We start from the raw sequence: 22,716 nt of genomic DNA, 5'->3' as shown, positions 1-22,716 counted from the left end.
AGTACAAACAGCAAAACAAAAACATACAACTACCCGGACTACCCTAGTACAGCTTTCCAAATTTGTCAGAAGAGCTGTGGAGAAAGGATTGAAGCTTATAATTAGGTGAAATGTTGGCAGTTTGATTCAGATTGAATGGGGTCTCTTAGTACCTGCAAATGGGAACATTTCACTGAAACCTGAAAATGACAAAAGATCTAAAAAATTCACCCAAGTATCATCAAGGATAAGAATGGAAGATCTCACAGACATATCCAAAGGGGAATCACAGGGGAAAATCAAGCTACTTCCTGGGTGACTCCTATCAAGTTCAGCCTTTTCAATAAATTACGACAAATCCTTGAATCCTTTTCTTGATCTTTGATATTATGCCAGTCTGTGCTCTCCCTGAAGCAATCTTTCGCTCATATTAAAAACATCTTCCTTTGATATTCCGTATCATTTATCCTTAAGTGTTTTGAGAAGACATAATATCTTTACTCAAAATATTGTTTTAGAAATCTATGGATTTCATAAATCAGATGGTATTTCATTGCAATCCAAGTGTTTCCGCTTCACTAAACAGTCTATTCTATTTTCTTTTTTACTAGATGGTATTGGCCAGTTAATGCTGCAGTTGTTAAACAGGAGTAAATATAAATATTATTAATTTCTCTGAGGGATTCTATTTATAATAAAGACCATAAAAGTGGTGATCATGAGTGAAGTTTGTGTAATTTAGAAGTAACTTGAATTATTCGTTATTATTCCTCTCAGAAAACTAATTACTAACCCTTCTGAAACAGCCCCTTACACTGACCATCCCGGAAGCTATTGGCCAGAACTCAGTACATCAGTTATCCAAGAAGAGCAGTAGTGGCGTTTTCTTCTTAGTTAACCTATATGGATTTCTAAAGTCTCCCAAAGATGATTCACTGCCAGAAAAACTTGGTATGAGTCACTGAAAACCCTGGACCTTTCCCAAATTCTACCTCAAAATGAACAACAGAGGATATGTTGAGAAGCTAATTTAATGATGATAGATGCTACTTACTTAATCAGAGTCCTTTGAATCCTATTTGTGGCTTCCGTGAAGTCCTATTTGTGGCCTCTGTTTCTAGAGGCAGACCCATTCACACCCAAAAGGCATCAGAATTTTCAGTATTCAAGCTGTAAAACCCTAATGCACATAGCTCAACAATAAAAGTATCAACTATCTATGCATTGTTTCAAAACATACAATCCATTGTAAATAGTTCTTCACCCATCTCATCTTTAAAATAGATCCATCCCTTATCTAGGAACATGGGACATTGAAATTCTTGAACACATAGCTTTATTATAAGAATTTCAAAGCAGGTGAGAGAAATGGGAGGTGCCAACTTATATTCAGCTCTTCAAGCAAAGTGTTTTGGAAACAAAAGTCAGGATCTGTATTAGTCCATTTTCATGCTGCTGATAAAGACATACCTGAAACTGGAAGGAAAAAGAGGTTTAATGGACTTACAATTCCACGTGGCTGGAGAGGCCTCACACTCATGACAGAAGGCAAGGAGCAAGTTACATCTTACATGGATGGTGGAAGGCAAAGAGAGCTTGTGCAGGGAAACTCCCATTGTAAAACCATCAGATCTCGTGAGACTTATTCACTATCAGAACAGCACAGGAAAGACCTGCCCCCAGGACTCAATCACCTCCCACTCGGTTCCTCCCATAACATGTGGAATTCAAGATGAGATTTGGGTAGGGACACAGCCAAGCCATATCAGGGTCTTAATTAACATCTGGAATATAGCATTTTAATCTAATTAGGACTACACTTGGTTACACACATTATCTTTCTGGAATTTTTGTGGTTCCAAAAGTGCTGAAAATTTTCATGTAATCTTAAGTGTTATAAATAAGAAAATCAATAGTTTCTGCCAGGCATGGTGGCTCACACCTGTAATCCCAGCACTTTGGGAGGCTGAGGCAGGTGGATTAAGAGGTCAGGAGTTCAAGACCAGCCTGGCTAACATGGCAAAACCCCATCTCTACTAAAAATATAAAAATAAAAATAAATAGCTGGGTGTGGTGGCATGCACCTGTAATCCCAGCTACTCAGGAGGCTGAAGCAGGAGAATTGCTTGAACTCAAGGTGTAGAGGTTACAGTGAGCCAAGATCGCACTACTGCACTCCAGCCTGGACAACAGAGCAAGACTCCATCTCAGGGGCCGGGGGTGGGGGGAATAAGTTTACTTTCTAATTCATAAAGTAAAATAGTACCAAGGTCAATGTTGAATTTTCCTTGAAGTGGATGTTATGGTACATAATGCAGATCTGCACCCATCCCTTTCTAAATGGAGGTACTCACTTCCTCAACTATTGGAAATATTGCCAACAGAGAGTTCAAAGGTAAATCCCTCACCAGGACTGAAGAGAGCTGCCTTGTCCCAGGTTATACCACCTCACTAGTGACAGCTTGAATCCAATAACTGTTTAAAGAGAAGATGACAGGAAGAGAGGGGTGCCCCAAAGGCCTGGCCCTTTGCTTCAATTTGAAATGACTCTAAAGAGTTCCAGGGAGCTCCAGAGCTCCCTGTGAAATCAGCTGCCAACTTCTCCCTCTTGCTTTCTTCTCCCTCACACACATGTTGCTTCCAAGCACACTCTCCAATAAACCTCCCATACACTAAGTTCCATCCCAGAGTCTGCTTCTAGAAAAATAACCTGAGACAGAAGGACACAGGAATCAGCTTGAAGGGGCTCTAGCTGGCCAAATCAGGGAGAATTTTATAAACAAAACAATTATGATAATAACAGATTACAATCCATTGAATAAAAATAATGATACCATACTGATAGAAAGGAGGGGAGGAAGGAGAGAGGCAGGGAAAAATGAAAGAGGAAATGAAGGAGGATGAGAAAAAGAAAGATCTTCTATACATTTATTTATTAGCGGAATTCCAGCTAACAAACATAAAATGAATGTTGTAAGTAGATAATCAGTATGTAGCAACCATCTCAAAAAGGTACTTAATTCCTGGAGTCATTGATGAAAGTTAATGCTGCTAGTGGGTGGAGATTAGCTGAGGATCAGGATATTGATGTAATTTTTGAATACTTTTGCCTGACATAGAAATGAATTACAAGGGAAAATGGAGAATTTAAAGTGAAGAAACCTGGCAAATCCAAATATTTCTTCTATTTGTATATTTGATCATCTGTTTGATGATCAAGTTTAATATTAACCTTAGTGATATGGGTCTACATTATGTAGCTCTTGATGTGCACATGATTTCTACAAAGATTACATGGTTTGAATCGATCATGCAGACACACCAGATAGAGCTAAGTTGAGGGTCATTCTACAGGATGTAAAGCCTTTTAAAAACTGTCAAGAATATGGAAAAACAGTAAGAGGAACTGTTCCAGATTGAAGAAATATGAAGAGACTCGACAACTAAACGTAACACATTCCTGAAGGGCATCCTGGACGAGAAAGGAAAAAGAATCCTTGTTGGAACAGTTGAAACGTGAATCATGCCTATGGATTGGATTGTTGGATTGTAGTGATATATCAATGTTGACTTCCTGATTTGGAGGTTTGAGTGCTAATTATATAGGAAAATATCCTTGTTTACAGGAAACATTGACTGGAATGGTTAGAAGTTGTAGGACACTGCATCTTTAGCTTGTTTTTGTAGGTTGGGAAAAAGGTCTAATAATAAATAGGATGTGTGTGTGTGTGTGTGTGTGTATGTGTGTATGTGTGACAGAGACAGAGACATAGGAAGACAGAGATGGGAACTGAGAAAAAGAAAAACAAAGAAAAAGATGAGAAAATGCAATAAAATAGGAACAATTGGAGAGTCTCGGTGAAAGAGATAAAGGAGTTCTTTTTGTTATGACAACTTTTCTGTAAGTTCAAAATTGTTTCAAAGTGAGTTATTAAAAATTATATTTCCGTTATTACCTCTTATAAGCACCTTCAACACTCAAACCACCATTATTTCTATTGCACAAAATGATTTTTTAAAGCAACTCAAAAGTAAACTCAGACACAGCAAACGTGGTGCAGACTGAGAAACCAAACCAAAACAAGGCTCAAAGGTACAGTTTAAACTGAGCAATGTAAGGTGTGCTACCTGCTACTGATGCACAGGCAGAGTGAGCATGTTTTTCCTCTGCATCATAGCTGTGAGCAAGTCTGTAAATGTATACATAATATCAATTCTTTTGTATTTCCGAGACTTGTTTTATGGCTCAGTATTTAGGAAATATTTGTACATATTTTATGTGTTTTTGACAAGAATGTATATTGGGAAGGTCAAATGCTATGTCCTATATGTCCATGATCTCAAACTTGCTGATTGTGTTGTTTAAATCTCCTAAATTCCTTACCAATCTCTGTTGCTTGATCTATTAGTTACTAAATTCCAGATCATACATCAGCCTACTAAACCACCACCTTGAACATTTTAAAAACATCTCAAACGTGTCCTACCTGAGCTCCCCATCTTCTCCAAAATATCTGACTTCTCCCACAGTCTTCCCTATTTCAGTTAATGACATTATCCGTCCAGTTTCTCAGGACAAAACCCCCATAGTTACCCTTGATTCTTCTCCTTCTTCTTTCTTACCCACATATGATCTTTCAATTTTTCAAAATATATTTGAAATATGACCACTTTTCACTACCTCTACTGCTACTTCTCTGATACAAGCCACCATCACCTCTTACCAGTATTATAGTAATAACCTCTTGATAGGGAGTGCTCTGTTCCCACATTTGCATTCATCACTCTGTTCTCAGTGCAGCAATCAAAACGATATTGTTTAACTTCCATCTGATGATGACACTCCTCTGCTCAAAGCTTTCCAGTGACTTCCCATCTCATTCTTGTAAGACAGTCTCGATGGATATAATAGCCATGTGTAGAGAGACAATTTTCTATTGGCCTGTCATGTTTCTACACTTTTTTTTTTTTTCAACTTTTATTTTAGATTCAGGAGGTACACGCGCAGGTTTGTTACAAGAGTGTGCTGCATGATTCTAAGGTTTGAGGCACAACTGAACCAGTCACCCAGGTAGTGAGCATAGTACTCAATATAGTTTTTCAACCCTTACTCCCATCTGCCTCTCCCCGATTTTGTAGTCCCCAGTGTCAATTGTTCACATCTTCATGTCCATGTGTATCCAATGTTTAGCTCCCACTTATGAGAACACACAGTATTTGGTTTTCTGTTTCTGTGATAATTCGCTTAGGATAATGGCCTCCATCTGCTGATTAAAGGTACTGGCTGTTTTTGTTATTGGTTATCAAGTGTGTTTGTGTAGAAAATATTCTTGGAAGACAGGGATAATGTCTTCCTTTGGAGTAATAAGCCAGTTTGCTTACTGCCTTATAAGATGGAGATACTGTCTTCATTTGGAGCAAAAAGCAAGGATGCTCACTACCCATTATAAAAATATTTGGATCTCTAACCTCAGACTTCCTCCCCAAGCAACCCACTGCATATTTATAACATGGTCCGTGAGAGAACTGAGGTTCCTAGAATTGACTCAAAAATGCTGATACCTTGGCTACTGCTAATGCTGTAATAAACTGTCCTTTATCTCCGGAGTTTCACATCTCTTACTATCATCATTGAAAATGCTGCAAGCACATGGATACAGCTGGAGGCTATTATCCTAAGCAAATTAACACAGCAGCAGAAAACTAAATACCACCTGTTCTCATAAGTAGGCGCTAAACACTGAGTACAAATAGATATAAAGATGGGAACAATAGGCACTGGGGTCTACTAGAGGGGGTAGGGAGGGAGGGCGACAAGGACTGAAAAACTACCTATTGGGTACTATGCTCACTACTTGGGTGATGGGATCAATTGTACCCCAAACCTCAGCATCATGCACTTTACCCATGTAACAAACTTGCATATGTACCCCTGGACCTAAAATACAAGTTGAAATTAAAAAGGAAAGAAGTTGCAGGCTAATAAGTTAGATAGCCAGTAGGTAAAAGTCTCAGAACCTTCCCGGTCTTTGATAATGTGATCTGGCCCCCATAACCTCTCTGACCTTGTCTATTAAAACTCTCCCCTTCCTTAACATTCATCCAGTCACACTGCCCTCCTTCCTGTTCTTTAATCATGGTAGGAACCCTATCACCCTAGGGTTCAGTATTCCCTCTCCTCAAAGACCCACTTGGCTCAATTCTTTACCTCCTTGAGGTGTTTATTCAAAATCACCTTCCTCATAATGCTTTTCCTGCCCCCACATGCACACATGCCTTTCTCCTTTCCCTGTTTTTCTAAGATGTATCAACATATATTCACTATTTAAACATGTATCATATATTTAGTTTACCAACATATGTTTAGTTTACTATTTCCACCCACAAGGATGGCAGCACAAAGAATTTTTGTTTGTTTTACTGTTATGTCCCAGACAGGCAGCCAAAATACTTTAATTCAACTTCTATGAACCTAGTGAACGTGTTGGCACAAACCTTTGCCTATGGTGAAATAGGGGGAGTTGCCAATGGTCACTAAATTTAGAAGATGGATAGCCAATCAGGAAATATTAATTTATGGTTTCAAAATACATGTGAAATATTTTCACCACAAAGTGATCATTTTTAGGAGTTGATGGACATAAAAGAAATAATTGGGCATAGCTCAATGACTAATCATTGGTATGTCCACCTCAATTTTTCTCTTGACTTTATTTTAACCTATAAAATAAACATTTAAGTCATATTAAGCATAGTCATTTTTCCTGTTCTAGTTTATCCTTGAAGTCTGCTAAGTAAAAATGTACCTTTTTGAAATGACATCTTGCACCAATATTTTGAATATGTATTATTATTATAAAATGCAAATTGAATTTAAAAACATACAACAGACATAAACAAAAAAGTCACAGAAAAACACAAATGGCCAATACTCACATGAGAAACTCAACTTCACTTGTAATCAGCAAAATGCAAATTAAAATAAAATGGAATCATTATGATTGCTAAAAACTTAAAATTTTAATAATCTCGAGTGTGATTGAGGATATACATAAGGATATTCTGTCATCCTCTGCTGGTTGGAGTATAAATTAATGTGGACACTTTAGAGGGTAGTTTGGTGGCATCTATTAACTCTAAAAATGAACACAGACCATCACATTGCGATTCCATTTCTCACGTTTGCACATGAGAAACTTTCTCTCATGTTTACAAGGAGATATAATCAAGTATGTTTATTTTATCAGTATTAGTAATAACAAAATAATTTTTTTTTTTTTTTTTTTGAAACGGAGTCTTGCTCTGTCACCAGGCTGGAGTGCAGTGGCGCAGCAATCTCAACTCACTGCAACCTCTGCCTCCTGAGTTCAAGTGATCCTCCTGTCTCAGCCTCCCGAGTAGCTGGGGCTACAAGTGCGCACCACCATGCCCAACTAATTTTTTGTATTTTTAGTAGAGACAGCGTTTCATCATGTTGGCCAAGTTGGTCTCGATCTCTTGACCTCGTGATCCACCCACCTTGCCCTCCCAAAGTGCTGAGATTACAGGCGTGAGCCACCATGCCCCAGACGATAACAAAATAATTTTAAGCAACTCAAAACATGGCAACATGGCAGTGGTTAAGTAAACTGTGGTATAGTTAATCTAAGATAATCAAACTATGACAAATCCAGTAGTAAAAGCCAGTGCATCTGAAGTTTAAAGAACAGGAGGAAAGTGTGCAGACAACATCATCATATTTTCATGTAGGTTGTTCATTGAACATCTCCAGGCAACACTATCCACATAAATTACAATGTGATGACTTCCCCTTGGGGTTATGCAGTGCATCATATGCACAATGGTGCATGAAGGTGGGATAATGTTGGGAATTTAACAGGAGGCCAAATCATGCAAAGCTTCAGAGGTTATGATAAAGAATCTGCATTTTATTCTAAGTAAAATCCCTGAAGGGCTTAAAGAAGGCAATTAATTGATGTTTTCAAAAGGTTTCTCTGGCAGATATATAAAATGGATGTGAAGAGATAAAGACAAAAAGTAAAAGATCAATGAGGAGTATATTGCAATGATCTAATCAAGAGTTGATATTGATGTCAACTTGGATGGTGGCAGTGGTAATGGAAAGATGGGGCAAATAAGAAATATATCATGCAGCTATAATCTATTAATGCATTATATTGGGAAAAGTAAAGGAAATTTTGGAAAGAGCACAATCAAATTGATTAACAAGTTTCTATATGGGGCTTTGAATGGGTGGTGGGACCATTTGCTGATCTGAGGAAGGCCGAGGGAAGAGTATCTTTCAGCAGTACAACTTCAAACATGTTAAGTTCGATATAACTGAGATGGCCAAAACAAATAATAAGAGAGATGACTATATAAAACTGAAGCTAAGAGAAGAGGTTTAGAGAGACGTAAATTTTGAAGGAGTTATCGTATGTACAGGTATTTCTTAAAGTCACGGAATTAGATGAGAGGTCACTAATGGAAAGAAAAGAAGAGAGACAGGCTACGGAAAGCCCTGAGGAATTATAAAATGTATAAGACAGGGGCATATGAAGCTAGAGAGATAGGGTGGGAAACCAGGAGTAATGGAATACAACTGAAAATAGCCTACTTACCCTTCAATGAGGGAACTGCTCAGGAAATCATCGTATATCCATTTTTAAAAATATTATGCCACAAAATAAAATCAACTATCTTTGACAAAAGAGGTAGAAGAAAATGTGGAAAGCATAATCTTTTTGACAAATGATGCTAGAAGAAATGGACATCCACATGCAAAAAGAAAAAAAAGAATCTAAACACAGACATGACATCTTTCACAAAATTTAACTCAAAATGGATCTAAGAACTAAATGTAAAATAAAAAAACTATAAAACTCCTAGAAGAAAATATAAGAGAAAATCTAGATGACTTTGAGTTTGATGATGAGTTTCTAGATGCCAACCAAAGGCAGAATGCATGAAAGAAAAAAATGATAAATTAGATTTCATTAAAATTAAAAAACTAATCTGCCAAAGACACTTGAAATAGAGTGGGAATACAAGCCACAGAGTGGCAGAAAATATTTGCAAAATATATATCTGATAGAGAACTGTTATCCAAAGTAAATGAAGAATTTGTAAAATTCCACACAAAAATTAACTCAATTTTTAAAATGGGCAAAATATCTAAACTTAAACCTCACCAAAGAAGATACCCAGATGGCAAATAAGCTTATGAAGATGCTCAACATCGTATGTCATTAGGAAATTACAACTTATAATAATTGGATAACACTAGATACTTTTTAGAATAGCTAAAACCCAAACACTTATCACCCAAAGCCGGCAAGGATATGGAACAACAGGAACTCTCATTACTGGTAATGCAAAATTGTACAACAATTTTGGAAGACAATTGGGCAGTTTCTTACAAAACTAAAAATACTCTTACCATATGCTCAAACAATTGTGTTCCTTGGTATTTGTCCAAAGGAGCTTAAAATTTGTATTCATACTATATGATTCCAACTATATGATATTCTGGAAAAGGCAAAACTATGAAGTCAGTAAAAAAAGATCAATGATTGCCAGGGTGGAGGGAGGGTCAAAAAGGCAAGCAAAGAGGATTTTTAAGGCAATAAAATGATGTATGATTTTATGTATGATACTGTAATGGTAAATAAATTTCACAATGCATTTGTCAAAAACCATAGAATGTACATCAAGAGTGAATCCTATGTAAATGATGAACTTATGTGATAATGATGTGTCAGTACAGATTCATCCATTGAACAAATGTACTCTAGTGGGCGATACTGACGGTGGAGAAGGCTGCGCATGTGTTGAGGCAAGGGGTATATGGGAACCCTAGTACTTGCCACTCAGTTTTGCTGTGAACCTAAAGTGGCTCTAAAAAAATAAAGTGTATTTTTACAAATACCTTCCATGTATTTAAAAGAAGTGATAGGCAAAATACGCTAATATCAGTTTCACAAAGATAGATGGAAAAAAAGCAATTACTTATGCATAGTTTACATAAAATGTGGTTTTATTTAAAATAAATCAAGTATTAGATATATGCATATGTTAATTGTAGGTGTATTTTTTTTAAGTCTGGCTACATGTACAATAAACTTAACAGTAATTCCTGGAGTTAGGAGAGGAGAAAGAACAATGAAATTTCACTTAAAAAATGTTACACACTTTTATATTGTTTGTCTTATAATAAACATGTATTAATTTAAAAATATTTACAAAACAGTTTCAAAAGGACACGCACATTTTAAATCACCCTTGTGTTCTTAAAATTTTTAACCAGGTTTTATGAAAATGTGGTCCCAGGAATCTGTCAGAAACACCAGGAGGGTTTATTAAAAATGGGGGTGCCCTCTGAATCCCATCCCAGCTTTTTTTTTTTTTAAAAGACAGGGTCTAACTCTGTCGCCCAAGCTGGAGTACAGTGGTGCCATCTCAGCTCACTGCAACCTCCACCCACCTCCCAAGTTCAATTGACCCTTCCACTTCAGCCTCCCCAGCAGCTGGGACCACAGGCATTCGCCACCATGCCCAGCTAACTTTTTTTTGGAGTGATGGGGTTTCGCCATGTTGCTCAGGCTGGTCTCAAACTCCTGAGCTCAAGCGATCCTCTAGCCTCAGCCTCCCAAAGTGCTGGGATTACAGGAGTGAACCATTGCGCCAGGCCCCCATCCTGGCTTTAATAAATCAGGCCCTCTAGGAATGAGGTATAGCACTTTGCATTCTTGGCAACACCATGAGGTGATTCTAACCTCTACCCTTCTGAACCGCAATAAGTCGAAATGAATGAGTACAGTTAAAAAAAAAAAAAAAAAAAACAGCAAAAGCCAACACTTCTTGGATAAACACCTACCAATTATTCAATCTAAAGTAAAAAGAGCTGTTAGCATATGCCTGGTCCAAAGAGCAGGGAGAAAACTAAATAACTGGATTAATGGCTAAGCAATGTCCTGAACCAGGGCGCACTCTAAGAAGCACCGTAACATTTTAAGAAAAGGCATATAGATTCCATAGGGATAAAACCTGGCCAAATGTGCAGAACTTTCCGTCTCCCTCTCATAATTCCCATTGGGTCAGTTATACACAGAAGCAAAAAAATAATATCAATATATTATGCCTTAAAATATACTTGACTTGATTATACTCTATATTCGAATCAGAAATATAGAGGCTGAAGAATAACTTATATAGTGTTGTTCTCTATCTTCCAACATTTGAACTATCTTTCTGAAAGCATTATAAATGTAAGACATTTCCAAGAATTTCAGCTATGCATCTGATCCCTCTATATAATACAATCTAGAGCAGAAGATTTGTGTCACATAGTATCAGTCAAAAAAGGCATAGTTACCAGAAGCAAGAGAAGACTTTTCAGTAAGTGGCTTCGTTACAAAAGCCTAAAGTTAGTGGAATCAGAACAGACTCACAAATTTACCAAGGTTTGACGTACTCATCTACAAGCAACTCTTGGGCAATAAATCCTTAAATTACAAAATTACATAAGCAGTTTATTGTATTTATGAGCAATGTTTTTTTAATCCAGCAGATAACTCACGGAGTTCTCTTTCTCTCCTCCCCCCCCAGCTTTATCCATAAGTGATCCATCTTTCAGAAGCAGTGAGTTATCCTGGATGTCTTTTGCTTCCTTTCATGTTCGAAAAAAGACACATATTCAATTGCAGTTTCAGCCTCTCGCTGCAAATGGTATCCTATTTTATGCTGCACAACACTTAAACGCCCAATCAGGTAAGATTGGCAGGCTGTTTGTTTGCAGAATGAAAAAAGAAAAACACCCTAATGAATTCCTAATAGTCTATTAAATAATGTATGATAGTGTTTGTGTCACCTAGTCTTTAAATATGTAAACATTTGATGCTTTTATGTTCTATTGTCACTGCAAGTGTATGCGTATGAATTTAGAGGTCCTAAATATTCTAATAAAATAGCAACAGATTTGTTGGAATTAAAGTTTGCAAAATCTAAATATAGTATATGCTCAACTTTAAAACAACACCTCAAAAAAGACATTAAAGCCATGCATGATAGTACTGTGTCAAAGGAGACAAAATATGCATATAAAAGATTTTTTAAAAGGAAGGCATGGCTGATATATTTCATGTAGATTCAACCACATTTATAGCTCCAAAAATTCTCTTTAAGTTGTTCTGTCATCCAAATAGTAAACCCAGGATTTGTGTTCTAAAATGCTTATAAAAACATACTGGAATTTTAAAAGGTACTTATTTATCATAAAATATAAAATAAAGTATCCAACTAGTGTTTTAAAAAATAATTTTTTAGGTTTTACTATTTTACCCGATTTCCATTTTCATACGTTTCTCCAAAATTCTGACAGACATTTGCACACATAGTTACATCTCCATTGCTAAGTATTTTTAAAATCTTACATCTGACTTTCTTTGATTTTGCTTCTCAGAAAATGAGAAACAATTTTGGTATTGAGAAATAATTACAATTGCTTATTTTGTTTCACATCATTAACAAAAATGGTGCTCTAATTATCATAATCTAAGTAGTTCTTATAGAAGTGTCTTGACTGGCTTCTAAATGATAAGAATATCAGGGAATTCGACCAAAGTGGTTCCATCTCAGTGCATTTCTGAAATACCCTGAAAATAATTTCAAAGAGAAAAAGTACAATTGAGCTATAAAATACAGCTCAGAAGAAATTTGTTCTCCTGAGATTTGATATTTGGTTTTAAATTCATGATTAAATCTCCCTGTGAAAATGTCAAATAGGAGAACCACACACAGAGAGAAATTTTCTATTTATAAATCAAGAGACATTAAAAGACAATCAAGTTCAGTTATATTGCTAATAAAACTCAAAATTAACATAAGTGGGACCTATGTAAAAGGGCAGAAAATCAAGGTATATTCAGGATTGTGACTGGCTGGGAATACTGTACTATAGTTCTATAATCAGTACAACAGATACATATTTGTGTTTATGTATATGAAATATAAAGCTCATACACACTAATATACATAGGAGGGCAAAAGCACATCTTCTTACATCTGTTATTCAATGCATGTAGTTCAAGACAAGAGTTTCCTTTTTATGCCATCAGACACTACTTACAGAGATTCATTAGTTTCACACAATTGATGCTGCATTTGACTTATATAAGAAAATCATGAAAATTTTAAAATATTAAAAATATAAGTTCTGCATACTTAAACCTAGATTAACCAAAAACAGTCATCAGATGAAAGGCATAAACTTATCTTTTAGTAATCAAGTGATGTAACAAGTTTATTTGAAGCCTCTCATTTAAGGTTGCAGAAAATACAGCTGACAGTTCTGTACTTTGTACCTTCTCTAAGAGCTGTGCCTGATGTAAACATTAACCAAATCTTCATAGTTGATCCTCTGCTAAGAGGACCTATTAGTAAAAACTAACCAAACACTTAAAGTTAAAATCCAAAAATTTAAATATAAGAAGCCAATGTGGTTTTCACATATTGAAAACCAAATTCTAAATTAACATGGTTTCTGTATCTCTTTAGAGGTTAATAATTTGAGTACTCTCAAGTAGTATAAAATTTAAAAAAAAATAACTTGAACATTATACTAGATGATTTTAGATCTCTGCTTTTTGAAAGATATTTTAAAGAAATAAGACTCTGGTCCCTTTTCGTCTATTTCTGCTAAAAATTTAACATCTTTAAAAGATTTTTGACATATAAAAATTAATATTTTGTTAAGCACAAATTAATCAAAGCCTGAATTCGTCTGACAGTTATAATCCTCCCAATGTGTATAAAAAGGCCTAGTCATTGCAATGTGAAGTTAAAACATATTCAAATAATTAAGCTATATTTTAAATGTTTAAATTACCATTGCTTTCCTTTTTTAGAGAAAAGAACGTATATACAATTCCCCTGATAACGCTGATTCTGTAGTCTCTTCACAAATATTAGGTCCTGTAAGATTTCTCTGATCTATAATAAAGCACGGTGGGATAGCAGATAATGAGGTAGAAACAATAGCAGAACAAAGGTGGGAGGAGACTCAGTCATGGTTGAGTGGGCATTAAATAGCCAAAGTGAATTCATTTATGATCTTTATCCTATTTGAGCTGTTTCTTGTAAGAATTGTTCATTACATGTTCTTACTCTAATGCCAATCCGAGGCCGGGTGCAGTGGCTTATGCCTGTAATCCCACCACTTTGGGAGGCTGAGGTGGGCAGATCACCTGAAGTCAGGAGGTCAAGACCAGCCTGGCCAACATGGTAAAACCTCGTCTCTACCCAAAATACAAAAATTAGCCAGCGTGATGGCCAGCGCCTGTAGTCCCAGCTACTCGGGAGACTGAGGGAGCCTGGGAGGTGGAGGTTGCAGTGAACCGAGATCGCACCATTGCACCCCAACTTGGGGGACAGAGCAGGACTCTGTCTCAAAATAAAAATAATGCCAATCTGTACTTATGACCCGTAACTAGAGAATCATATCCTAATGCAATGAAATTTAAAAGTCTAAGATTTTTTAAGCTAATACAGCTTTTAGCTTCCAGAGCCACAGAAGGAAAACTTTTTGTCAGTTTTTCATAAGAACATACTAGCTGAGTTAAAATAACCCTTTCTTCACAGAAGCTATCCTTGCTCTTTCTTCTGGTTGGCAACATGACCAGTGATAGTATAGATCACAGCTTCAGCTTTCCTAATCATTTCTTAGATATTTTTTATTCTAATGTACCTCTTCACTATGAAATTGTTTACTACAGGAACACTCTACAACACAAAGAGCAAGAAAAGCTTCCTCCATAATCTTTCGAAAGATAACTGGTTTGTGTTCACTTGCAGGCCATAAAGTATATTTAGGTTGCTATAAATTTTTTGAACTTAATATCAATTATGTTTACTTGTTCTAGTTTTTTGTGGTATAACCCATTGTATATTTTTCTTTCCTAATCTGAAAGTTTATAATGCTGCTTCTCTTTCCTTATAGTTAAAAATGCTGTACATGTTAGAAAGTATGCAAATAAACTGAGTTTCTTCCTTTGTTATGAATTTTTTAAAACAATTTTCATGTCATTATAGGAAAAAAGTTTTTGCTTTCAAGCTAAAACCATTATTTGAGAAATGTCCTGAGTCATCTCAACCCACAACCCTACAAACATATTTCTTCATTCAATAATTATTTAGCATCTATTTATGTGCCAGATACCGTTTTGGGTGCTGTGAATAAACTGTTGGACCAAACCTAACACAGACCCTGTTCTCATAAAGCTTACAACCTAGTGGATAAAGCAGCTGTTAATCAAATAATCATATATGTAATGACATAGTATACTCACTAAAAATTCCCTATGAGGAAAATAAAGCAAGAGAACCATAGTTTGATAGGTGAAGAACTATAGAGCTGCCAAGTATTCCAACCACTCTAGAATGGCTTGGTATAGACCACAATGGAGAGAGAAGGAAAGAACACCATTTGCAGGAGGGAGGCATGGAAATATGGCACTCTGGAGGAAGTAGTGTAGCATAATGCCGAATATCCCTGTATGAGAAAAGAGAAAGGTTGCGAAATTTCAGAGGGAGAAGAAAATGTTTCATGGAGCCTTCTGCATGGTTCATTATTAATAAGTCATTTTGCTATCCTCTTGAAGCAATCTTAACATTGAAGAACATTCTTTTTCCAAGCTTGTAGAATTGCCTTTAATTTTCTTCTGAATGCCTCATTGCAACTTCAGATGCTGGATGGTATTTGTTCCAATTTCTTCACACAACTACATAATTATGAAATGATATATATTGTAATGGAAGGAAACCTAGTGATATTAAAGCACTGACAGAAAAAAAAAAAATGCCTGACCAACTCTGGGAAATCAAAGAAAATTTCTCTGAGGAAGTTGACACTTGATCTGAAACCTGAAGGATGGGTAGGAGTTATCTAGTTGAGGTGGAATGGGGCGGAGGAGTGTTCCTAGAAAACAGGCAAATGAAATCCTTGACAAGGTCAATGTTGTTGGAGTAAAGAGAATGTAAGGATGGGGAAAGAGAACATTCCAGGTAAGGTTGGAGAGAGAGGAAAGGAGCCAGGAATGTGCAGAGAATTTATAGGTACCTAACCTGAAAATAGTGAACGCCATTAAACGGTATCATAAGGATCAGGCTTTCATTTGAAGAAAAACCTCACTTTAATTTACTACCACAATACATTCATTCAATGAAAACTGTCCACAACTACAGAAAAATTATGTAGTCAATTGCTGAACAAAATGAAAGAATACAGGATATATGCATTTTGTTCTGTGAGTGGAAGTAAAACTAACACAATTGTGCTCAAGAGCTGTTACTTTTTTCCCCATAACCAAAACTCACCCAACTTGGCAAGAAAGAGCAAAAGTTTTCAATGGAAACTTTTACTGTTGCTAATCAAACTTACTGTTTGCTTTCTTGCAGGTGATTTTTTATGTATCTCTTTAGTAAATGGTTCCGTTCAACTTCGCTACAACCTTGGTGACAGAACTATCATTCTAGAAACTCTCCAAAAAGTAACTATAAACGGAAGTACTTGGCACATAATAAAAGCAGGAAGAGTTGGTGCAGAAGGTTACCTGGATCTAGATGGAATAAATGTAACAGAAAAAGCCTCCACTAAAATGAGTTCTCTGGACACAAATACAGACTTCTATATTGGAGGAGTATCTTCTTTAAATCTTGTAAATCCCATGGCAATAGAAAATGAACCTGTAGGTTTTCACGGCTGTATCCGACAAGTTATCATAAATAATCAAGAATTACAACTAACTGAATTCGGAGCAAAAGGTGGTTCAAATGTAGGTGACTGTGATGGGACAGCCTGTGGGTACAATACATGCAGAAACGGAGGTGAATGTACAGTAAATGGCACAACTTTTTCTTGCAGATGTTTGCCAGATTGGGCTGGAAATATATGTAACCAGTCTGCGTACTGTTTGAATAATCTTTGCCTCCACCAGTCTTTATGTATACCTGATCAATCATTTTCTTACAGTTGCCTGTGTACTTTGGGTTGGGTGGGAAGGTATTGTGAAAACAAAACTTCATTTACAACTGCAAAATTCATGGGCAATTCTTACATTAAATACATTGATCCAAATTACAGAATGAGAAACCTCCAGTTCACTACTATATCTTTAAATTTCAGTACCACTAAAACAGAAGGTCTAATTATATGGATGGGAATAGCTCAAAATGAAGAAAATGATTTTCTAGCAATTGGTCTCCATAATCAGACCTTGAAAATAGCAGTTAACTTAGGAGAAAGAATCTCTGTGCCTATGAGCTATAACAATGGCACATTCTGTTGTAATAAATGGCACCATGTAATTGTAATTCAAAATCAGACTCTTATCAAGGCCTACGTAAATAACAGTCTAATTCTTTCCGAGGATATTGATCCACATAAAAACTTTGTTGCTCTAAATTATGAAGGCATTTGTTATCTAGGGGGTTTTGAATATGGTCGAAAGGTAAATATCGTTACTCAAGAGATTTTTAAAACCAATTTTGTTGGCAAAATTAAAGATGTATTTTTTCAGGATCCAAAAAAAATTGAACTAATTAAATTAGAAGGATACAATGTTTACGATGGAGATGAACAAAATGAAGTTACATAAGTTAACACTAGAGATTTTAGTACACACTATACATAAATGCAGTTATTTTGATAGTTATTTCTTTGGTACATTGCTCACGGGGAATCAACTGTTTACTATTACCTGAAATAGTCTAAATGCTAACATATCTTTTTGGTAGGATTGTAAAATGTCACTGAAGGTTCTGATTGTTTTTCCTACATCTAATTTATCTGTATATATTTTGACTCATGTTTTAACTCCATTAGTTCATTCAGTGCTTATTCACGGAATGTGCTTATTCACTTTGCTTATTCACTTTTTACCTATCCCTAATGCTTAAATTTTAAAATGAATGTATAAACACAATTTTAAAAATCAATGTGTAAACTGAACTTTAAAATGTTGGGAATGAATTAGGGATAGGTACAAATAGGAAAAAGTCAAGTTATTAATCAAAGGAAAAATAAAATTTATACAAAGCAATGTAACCATATTGTATTACATGGCTTAGCTACAACTATTTGTATGATTCAACGATGTAAAACTTGAACATAGATTTAAACCAAAAATTATTGCATGAATGTAGAAAGAGACGGTGAGAGGAAAGAACAGGCTGGTAAGAACTAAATCCTTATCTTTTATAGTAAGACATTAATAGATATTACAGTATGTGCAACTTAAAAAATAGCATACGCATATCACAAACATGAAGGCAAATATCCTAAATATCTAAAAGAATTAAAAATGGTTGCCTCTGGAGAGAAGAGTAGTGCAGAGGCCTGTTGCTTTTTATTTATAAACCTTGTAGAACTATTTGGCTTTTTAAAACTATGTACTCATATTAACTGATCAAATTAAAAAATTAACCTTAATTTGTGTTTAACTGCTTTCAAGTCTACAGATCTCAAAATTGGGCATAAAATAGGTTCTAAACAATGCCACGGGAAATTACTGTCCTAACAATTTAGTACTGTTGATAGCATAACTTGAAAAACTATTATTTTTCCCAAAACAGTTATTGATACAATTGTGAACAGAATTTTCACTTCCCACTCCCAGTCCACCACTGCAGATTGGAAAGCAGTTATTGCTGTTGTTACCTGACATTTTCTGAGTTTGATATCTGTGACAATTTTGCCACTTGACAACCAGCAACATATGACTGACTTGGTGAACTACCAGGTAGAATAGGTCATCTGGAGGAAAAAAATCTTAATAATAAACAGCATGTAATGTTCAAAAAGAAAAGTATGTAATTAATCATCAAGTAATTCGAGAAAAGAATTTACAAAAAGTAAGAGCTGATGAATACACATTTAACTTCTGTGCAGATTCCAATCTATACAAAGTAACTAGGCGTAATTTATCATTCAAAAAATATTACAGATTTTTGTCTTATTTTAGCCACTCCATTCATTCCAATCAAAAGGCTACAGACATTCCTAAAAGGACCTAGGACCAGAGTTAAGAATGTCTACACCATTTGACAGGGCACAAATGTTTCCAAACATACAGTTCATATTAACACTAGGAAGTGTGAGGGTAGATATAAGGTAGAATTGCAGAATGTTTACACATTGATTCAAAGGTTTGTTTTTTAACAGAAACCACTCAAGACAACTCCATCAAATTTTGCTGAAAAACTGTTACCTAAACTGGTATTGGTCCATATTACTGCATTTAACTTTGGAGATACTTACACCATAAGGATAAATGCTCTAAAGAAATTCCTTTTGGCAGCTAGTAATCAAATCTAACCTTTCAGAAAATGCACGTCATGTATAAAAAGAAGGCTGTTTTATAAAAGCTTACAAAATCTCCAAAGAAACTGCCTGAATCACACTCCCATCATATTAGGTCACTTGTTCTCTCATAATAAAGTATGCCTTTTCTTTAAAATAGCACTTCCCAAAGTATGGTCCAAGAACCCCTGAGATATTTTCAAGGAATCCAGAGTCCTCCCTTTCCCAAAAACGAATGAACATATTAACAGATTTTCTTCATATATTTCAAATAAAACGACATACTACAAAACACTGAATGCAGAGCACCTAAGAGAATCCAGCCCTAAGTTAGAAATTGGAAATATGCAAAAATGAAGACAATGACACTCTTCTTACTAGTTTGGAAGCTAACATTTATATAAATGTTGTATTAACAGATGAGATTATCATTAATAAATATTTTTAATGTTTATCATTTGACTTTCTTAGTATGCTAATGATATAAACCATATAAACAAAAGCTTTGGCATTTTCCATTTCTAAGAGTGTAAGGGGTCTTGAAACCAAAAGTTTGAGAATTGCTGCCTTAAAGCTTTTCACAGTTGCAATTTTACGTTCAGATTTTATAACTTGTCTTCTACCTGTAATCTCCACAAAATTGGAACTTTCCCATTTTGCTCATCATTGAATTCCAAATGCAGAAAATTGTGCTTGCAGAATAGGCACACAATATTTAGGAACTGAAAACTGCTGCCTATTCTCCCATAAATCAAAATGACTTCATTTTTCACCTTAAAACCCTGCAAACTTCATGTAACAAATTAACACTATTCCTGCTTCCAATTTTGCTACCCTGGTGATGATGGTGTTGATGATTTCCTATGTGAAATGCTTTTCCAGTATGAAATAAAAATGACTGCTACAGAAAGACTTTTAAGATAATTTTACTATAAATGTCACGAGGTTTCTCAAAGTGTTGAATGTAAACGGAACATTTTTATAAAATAAGATGCAGTAATATTTACCTTTTCAGTCTCCTTTTAAAGAATAAGTTCCTGAAAAAAAAAATTACTTTGAGGACAAAATTATCTTAAAATAAGTATTTTTAAAAGACAGCTTGGGCTAACATATACATATATATATACACACATGGACATGCACACAATTATTACATAGAAAAAGTATTTTGGGGGTATTTGGAGTTATATTGGATTCATTGTCCTTTAGTGCTTAGGCTATTTCCCTCAATGACTCTGCTCTGCATCTATCTGTAAGATGAAACTTGACAGGGTGAACTCAAGCTTTCAAAGGACTTCTAGCTACTGATCTAATATTTGTTTTCAACTCAACTACTTTCTTGTTCTACGTATTAACTACTATAATTCTTTGTGAAACAGAAATCAAAGAACTAAGGTGTTTGGCACCTTTTTAAAAGCAGTAACCAATTTTATTTGCAATTTGCTTTAAGAGACAGAAATAAACCTGATTATGTATACAGTTCTTTGTAGTCATTAGTAAGTTGTAGCCTGACCAGTGTTAGAGGGATCTGAGATGATGAGCACAGTACAACTAGTATATCCAAATATTAAAATACTGATTTACTAAGATCTGGTTCACTATCAAGCTCTCATAATGCATTTCAGTGGTTCATAAACTTTAAAAAATTCTTAGCAAACTATCACAAGAACAGAAAACCAAATACCGCATGTTCTCACTCATAGGTGGGAACTGAACAATGAGATCACTTGGACTCAGGAAGGGGAACATCACACACCGGGGCCTATCATGGGGAGGGGGGAGGGGGGAGGGATTGCATTGGGAGTTATACCTGATGTAAATGACTAGTTGATGGGTGCAGCACAGCAACATGGCACAAGTATACATACGTAACAAACCTGCACGTTATGCACATGTACCCTACAACTTAAAGTATAATAATAATAAATAAATTTAAAAAAAAAAAACACACAGCTACTATTAAAAACTTAGGAACAACAAAGTTACCTGTTAAGGGGTAGTTTTAACACACACGTTAACATGGAGGGGCTTCTCACTCCAATTTCTTCTCTACTGCTGGTGTTATTGTTCTTACATTTTTAACATGTATTTACTATAGCCTTAACTATTCTATAAAGATTTAAGATTAATTCACCCACAATAAGCTACAATTAGTGAGTCAAGGGCTGTGGAAGATGATGGCCCCCCAAAAGATGTCTACACCCCAATCCTTGGAATACCTGTAAATGTATTAAGTTACATGATAATAGGGAATTAAGGTCACAGATGGAATATAAGTTGCTAATCAGCTGACTTTAAAACAGGAAGATTACCCTGGATTATCTGGTTGGGGTCAACAATGTAACCACAAGGGTCCTTTGTAGAAGAGGTAATCAGAAGGGAAGGTCAGAGATAGTAGAGAAAGACTGGGTCCCATATTGCTGTCTTTAAATATGGAGAAAGGGATCATGAGCCAAGGAAATTGGGTGCCCTCTAGAAGATAGAAACCAAGGCCAAAATAAAAAAAGGGAATCTCCCCGAAAGCCTCCAGAAAATGAATGCATCTTGCTGACACCTTGATCTTACCCAGTGAGATCTGCATAGACTTCTGATCCACAGAACTGTAAGATCATAAATTTGTGTGGTTTTAAGCCACTACACTTGTAGTGATTCATCACAGCAGCAATAGAAAACAGGAATAGAGAATTAGGATTTGTGATTAAATTTTGCAAATCTGTACAAAATAACTTACAGGTTTTTGGTTATGTCTTCTGGCTCACGCTGAAGAGTTGGGTTGCTCATTGAAGGGTTTCTGACAGTTCGGTGGAATGCAAAGCAAGAGGGCTATGAAAGGTATATATGATCCAGGCTTTTGCTTCTTTTCCTCATTCTCAATTCTCAGAGCACAATTGCTAAGCACATGGACTGTAGAGAAAAGGACAACTGAGCTAGGATCCCTGCTCTGACAACAGCAGGATAACCTGGCCAAGTTTCCCAACTTCTCTAAGTTCCAGATTCCTCAGCTCTAAGCCTTCACCTTTGAGTTGACCAATGTTTATACTAAGTGCTCAAAACCAGGGATGCCTTACAGAGGGCTCATGGAGGCTTTCTGATTGCCACAAAGATCACATGGGGTGAACTTTACAGGTACTGAGATGCCTTGGTACTTTTACCTAATAGAGGTATGCATTCACCGTCTTAAGATGACTCTTAAGTTTAAGTGTACAACTTTTTTTAAGGAGCAGGTTTTTCTTGAAACAGGAGAAACTGAAAGATGAAATTCATGTAATTCACTAGTTTGTATAAGGCTAGTTGTACCTGGGACTGAGAATGGCTTTGGATCTACTACTCGTTGAAAACTCTTATTTTCCTTTTTTTTCCATAAAAGGAAAACCTCAAATAGT

At 35.7% G+C, this 22,716-nt stretch overlaps 1 protein-coding gene across 1 annotated transcript in view; it reads left to right on the top strand.

Moving 5' to 3' along the window:
- LOC126953398 (protein eyes shut homolog) overlaps positions 1-17,630 on the top strand; it is a 47,724-nt gene extending 30,094 nt beyond the window's left edge. Inside the window, exons 3-4 of the mRNA XM_050788852.1 lie at positions 11,587-11,748; positions 16,432-17,630. Coding sequence (XP_050644809.1) covers positions 11,634-11,748; positions 16,432-17,630 — 1,314 coding nt within the window. The 5' untranslated portion in view covers positions 11,587-11,633. The remainder of the gene's footprint in view (positions 1-11,586; positions 11,749-16,431) is intronic.
- Positions 17,631-22,716: the final 5,086 nt, after the last annotated feature.

This window comes from Macaca thibetana, chromosome 4 (assembly GCF_024542745.1).
Source record: "Macaca thibetana thibetana isolate TM-01 chromosome 4, ASM2454274v1, whole genome shotgun sequence".
Taxonomy (NCBI): domain Eukaryota; kingdom Metazoa; phylum Chordata; class Mammalia; order Primates; family Cercopithecidae; genus Macaca; species Macaca thibetana.
The sequence above is the reverse complement of the archived record's forward strand: the minus strand, read 5'-3'. Positions and strand labels throughout refer to the sequence as shown.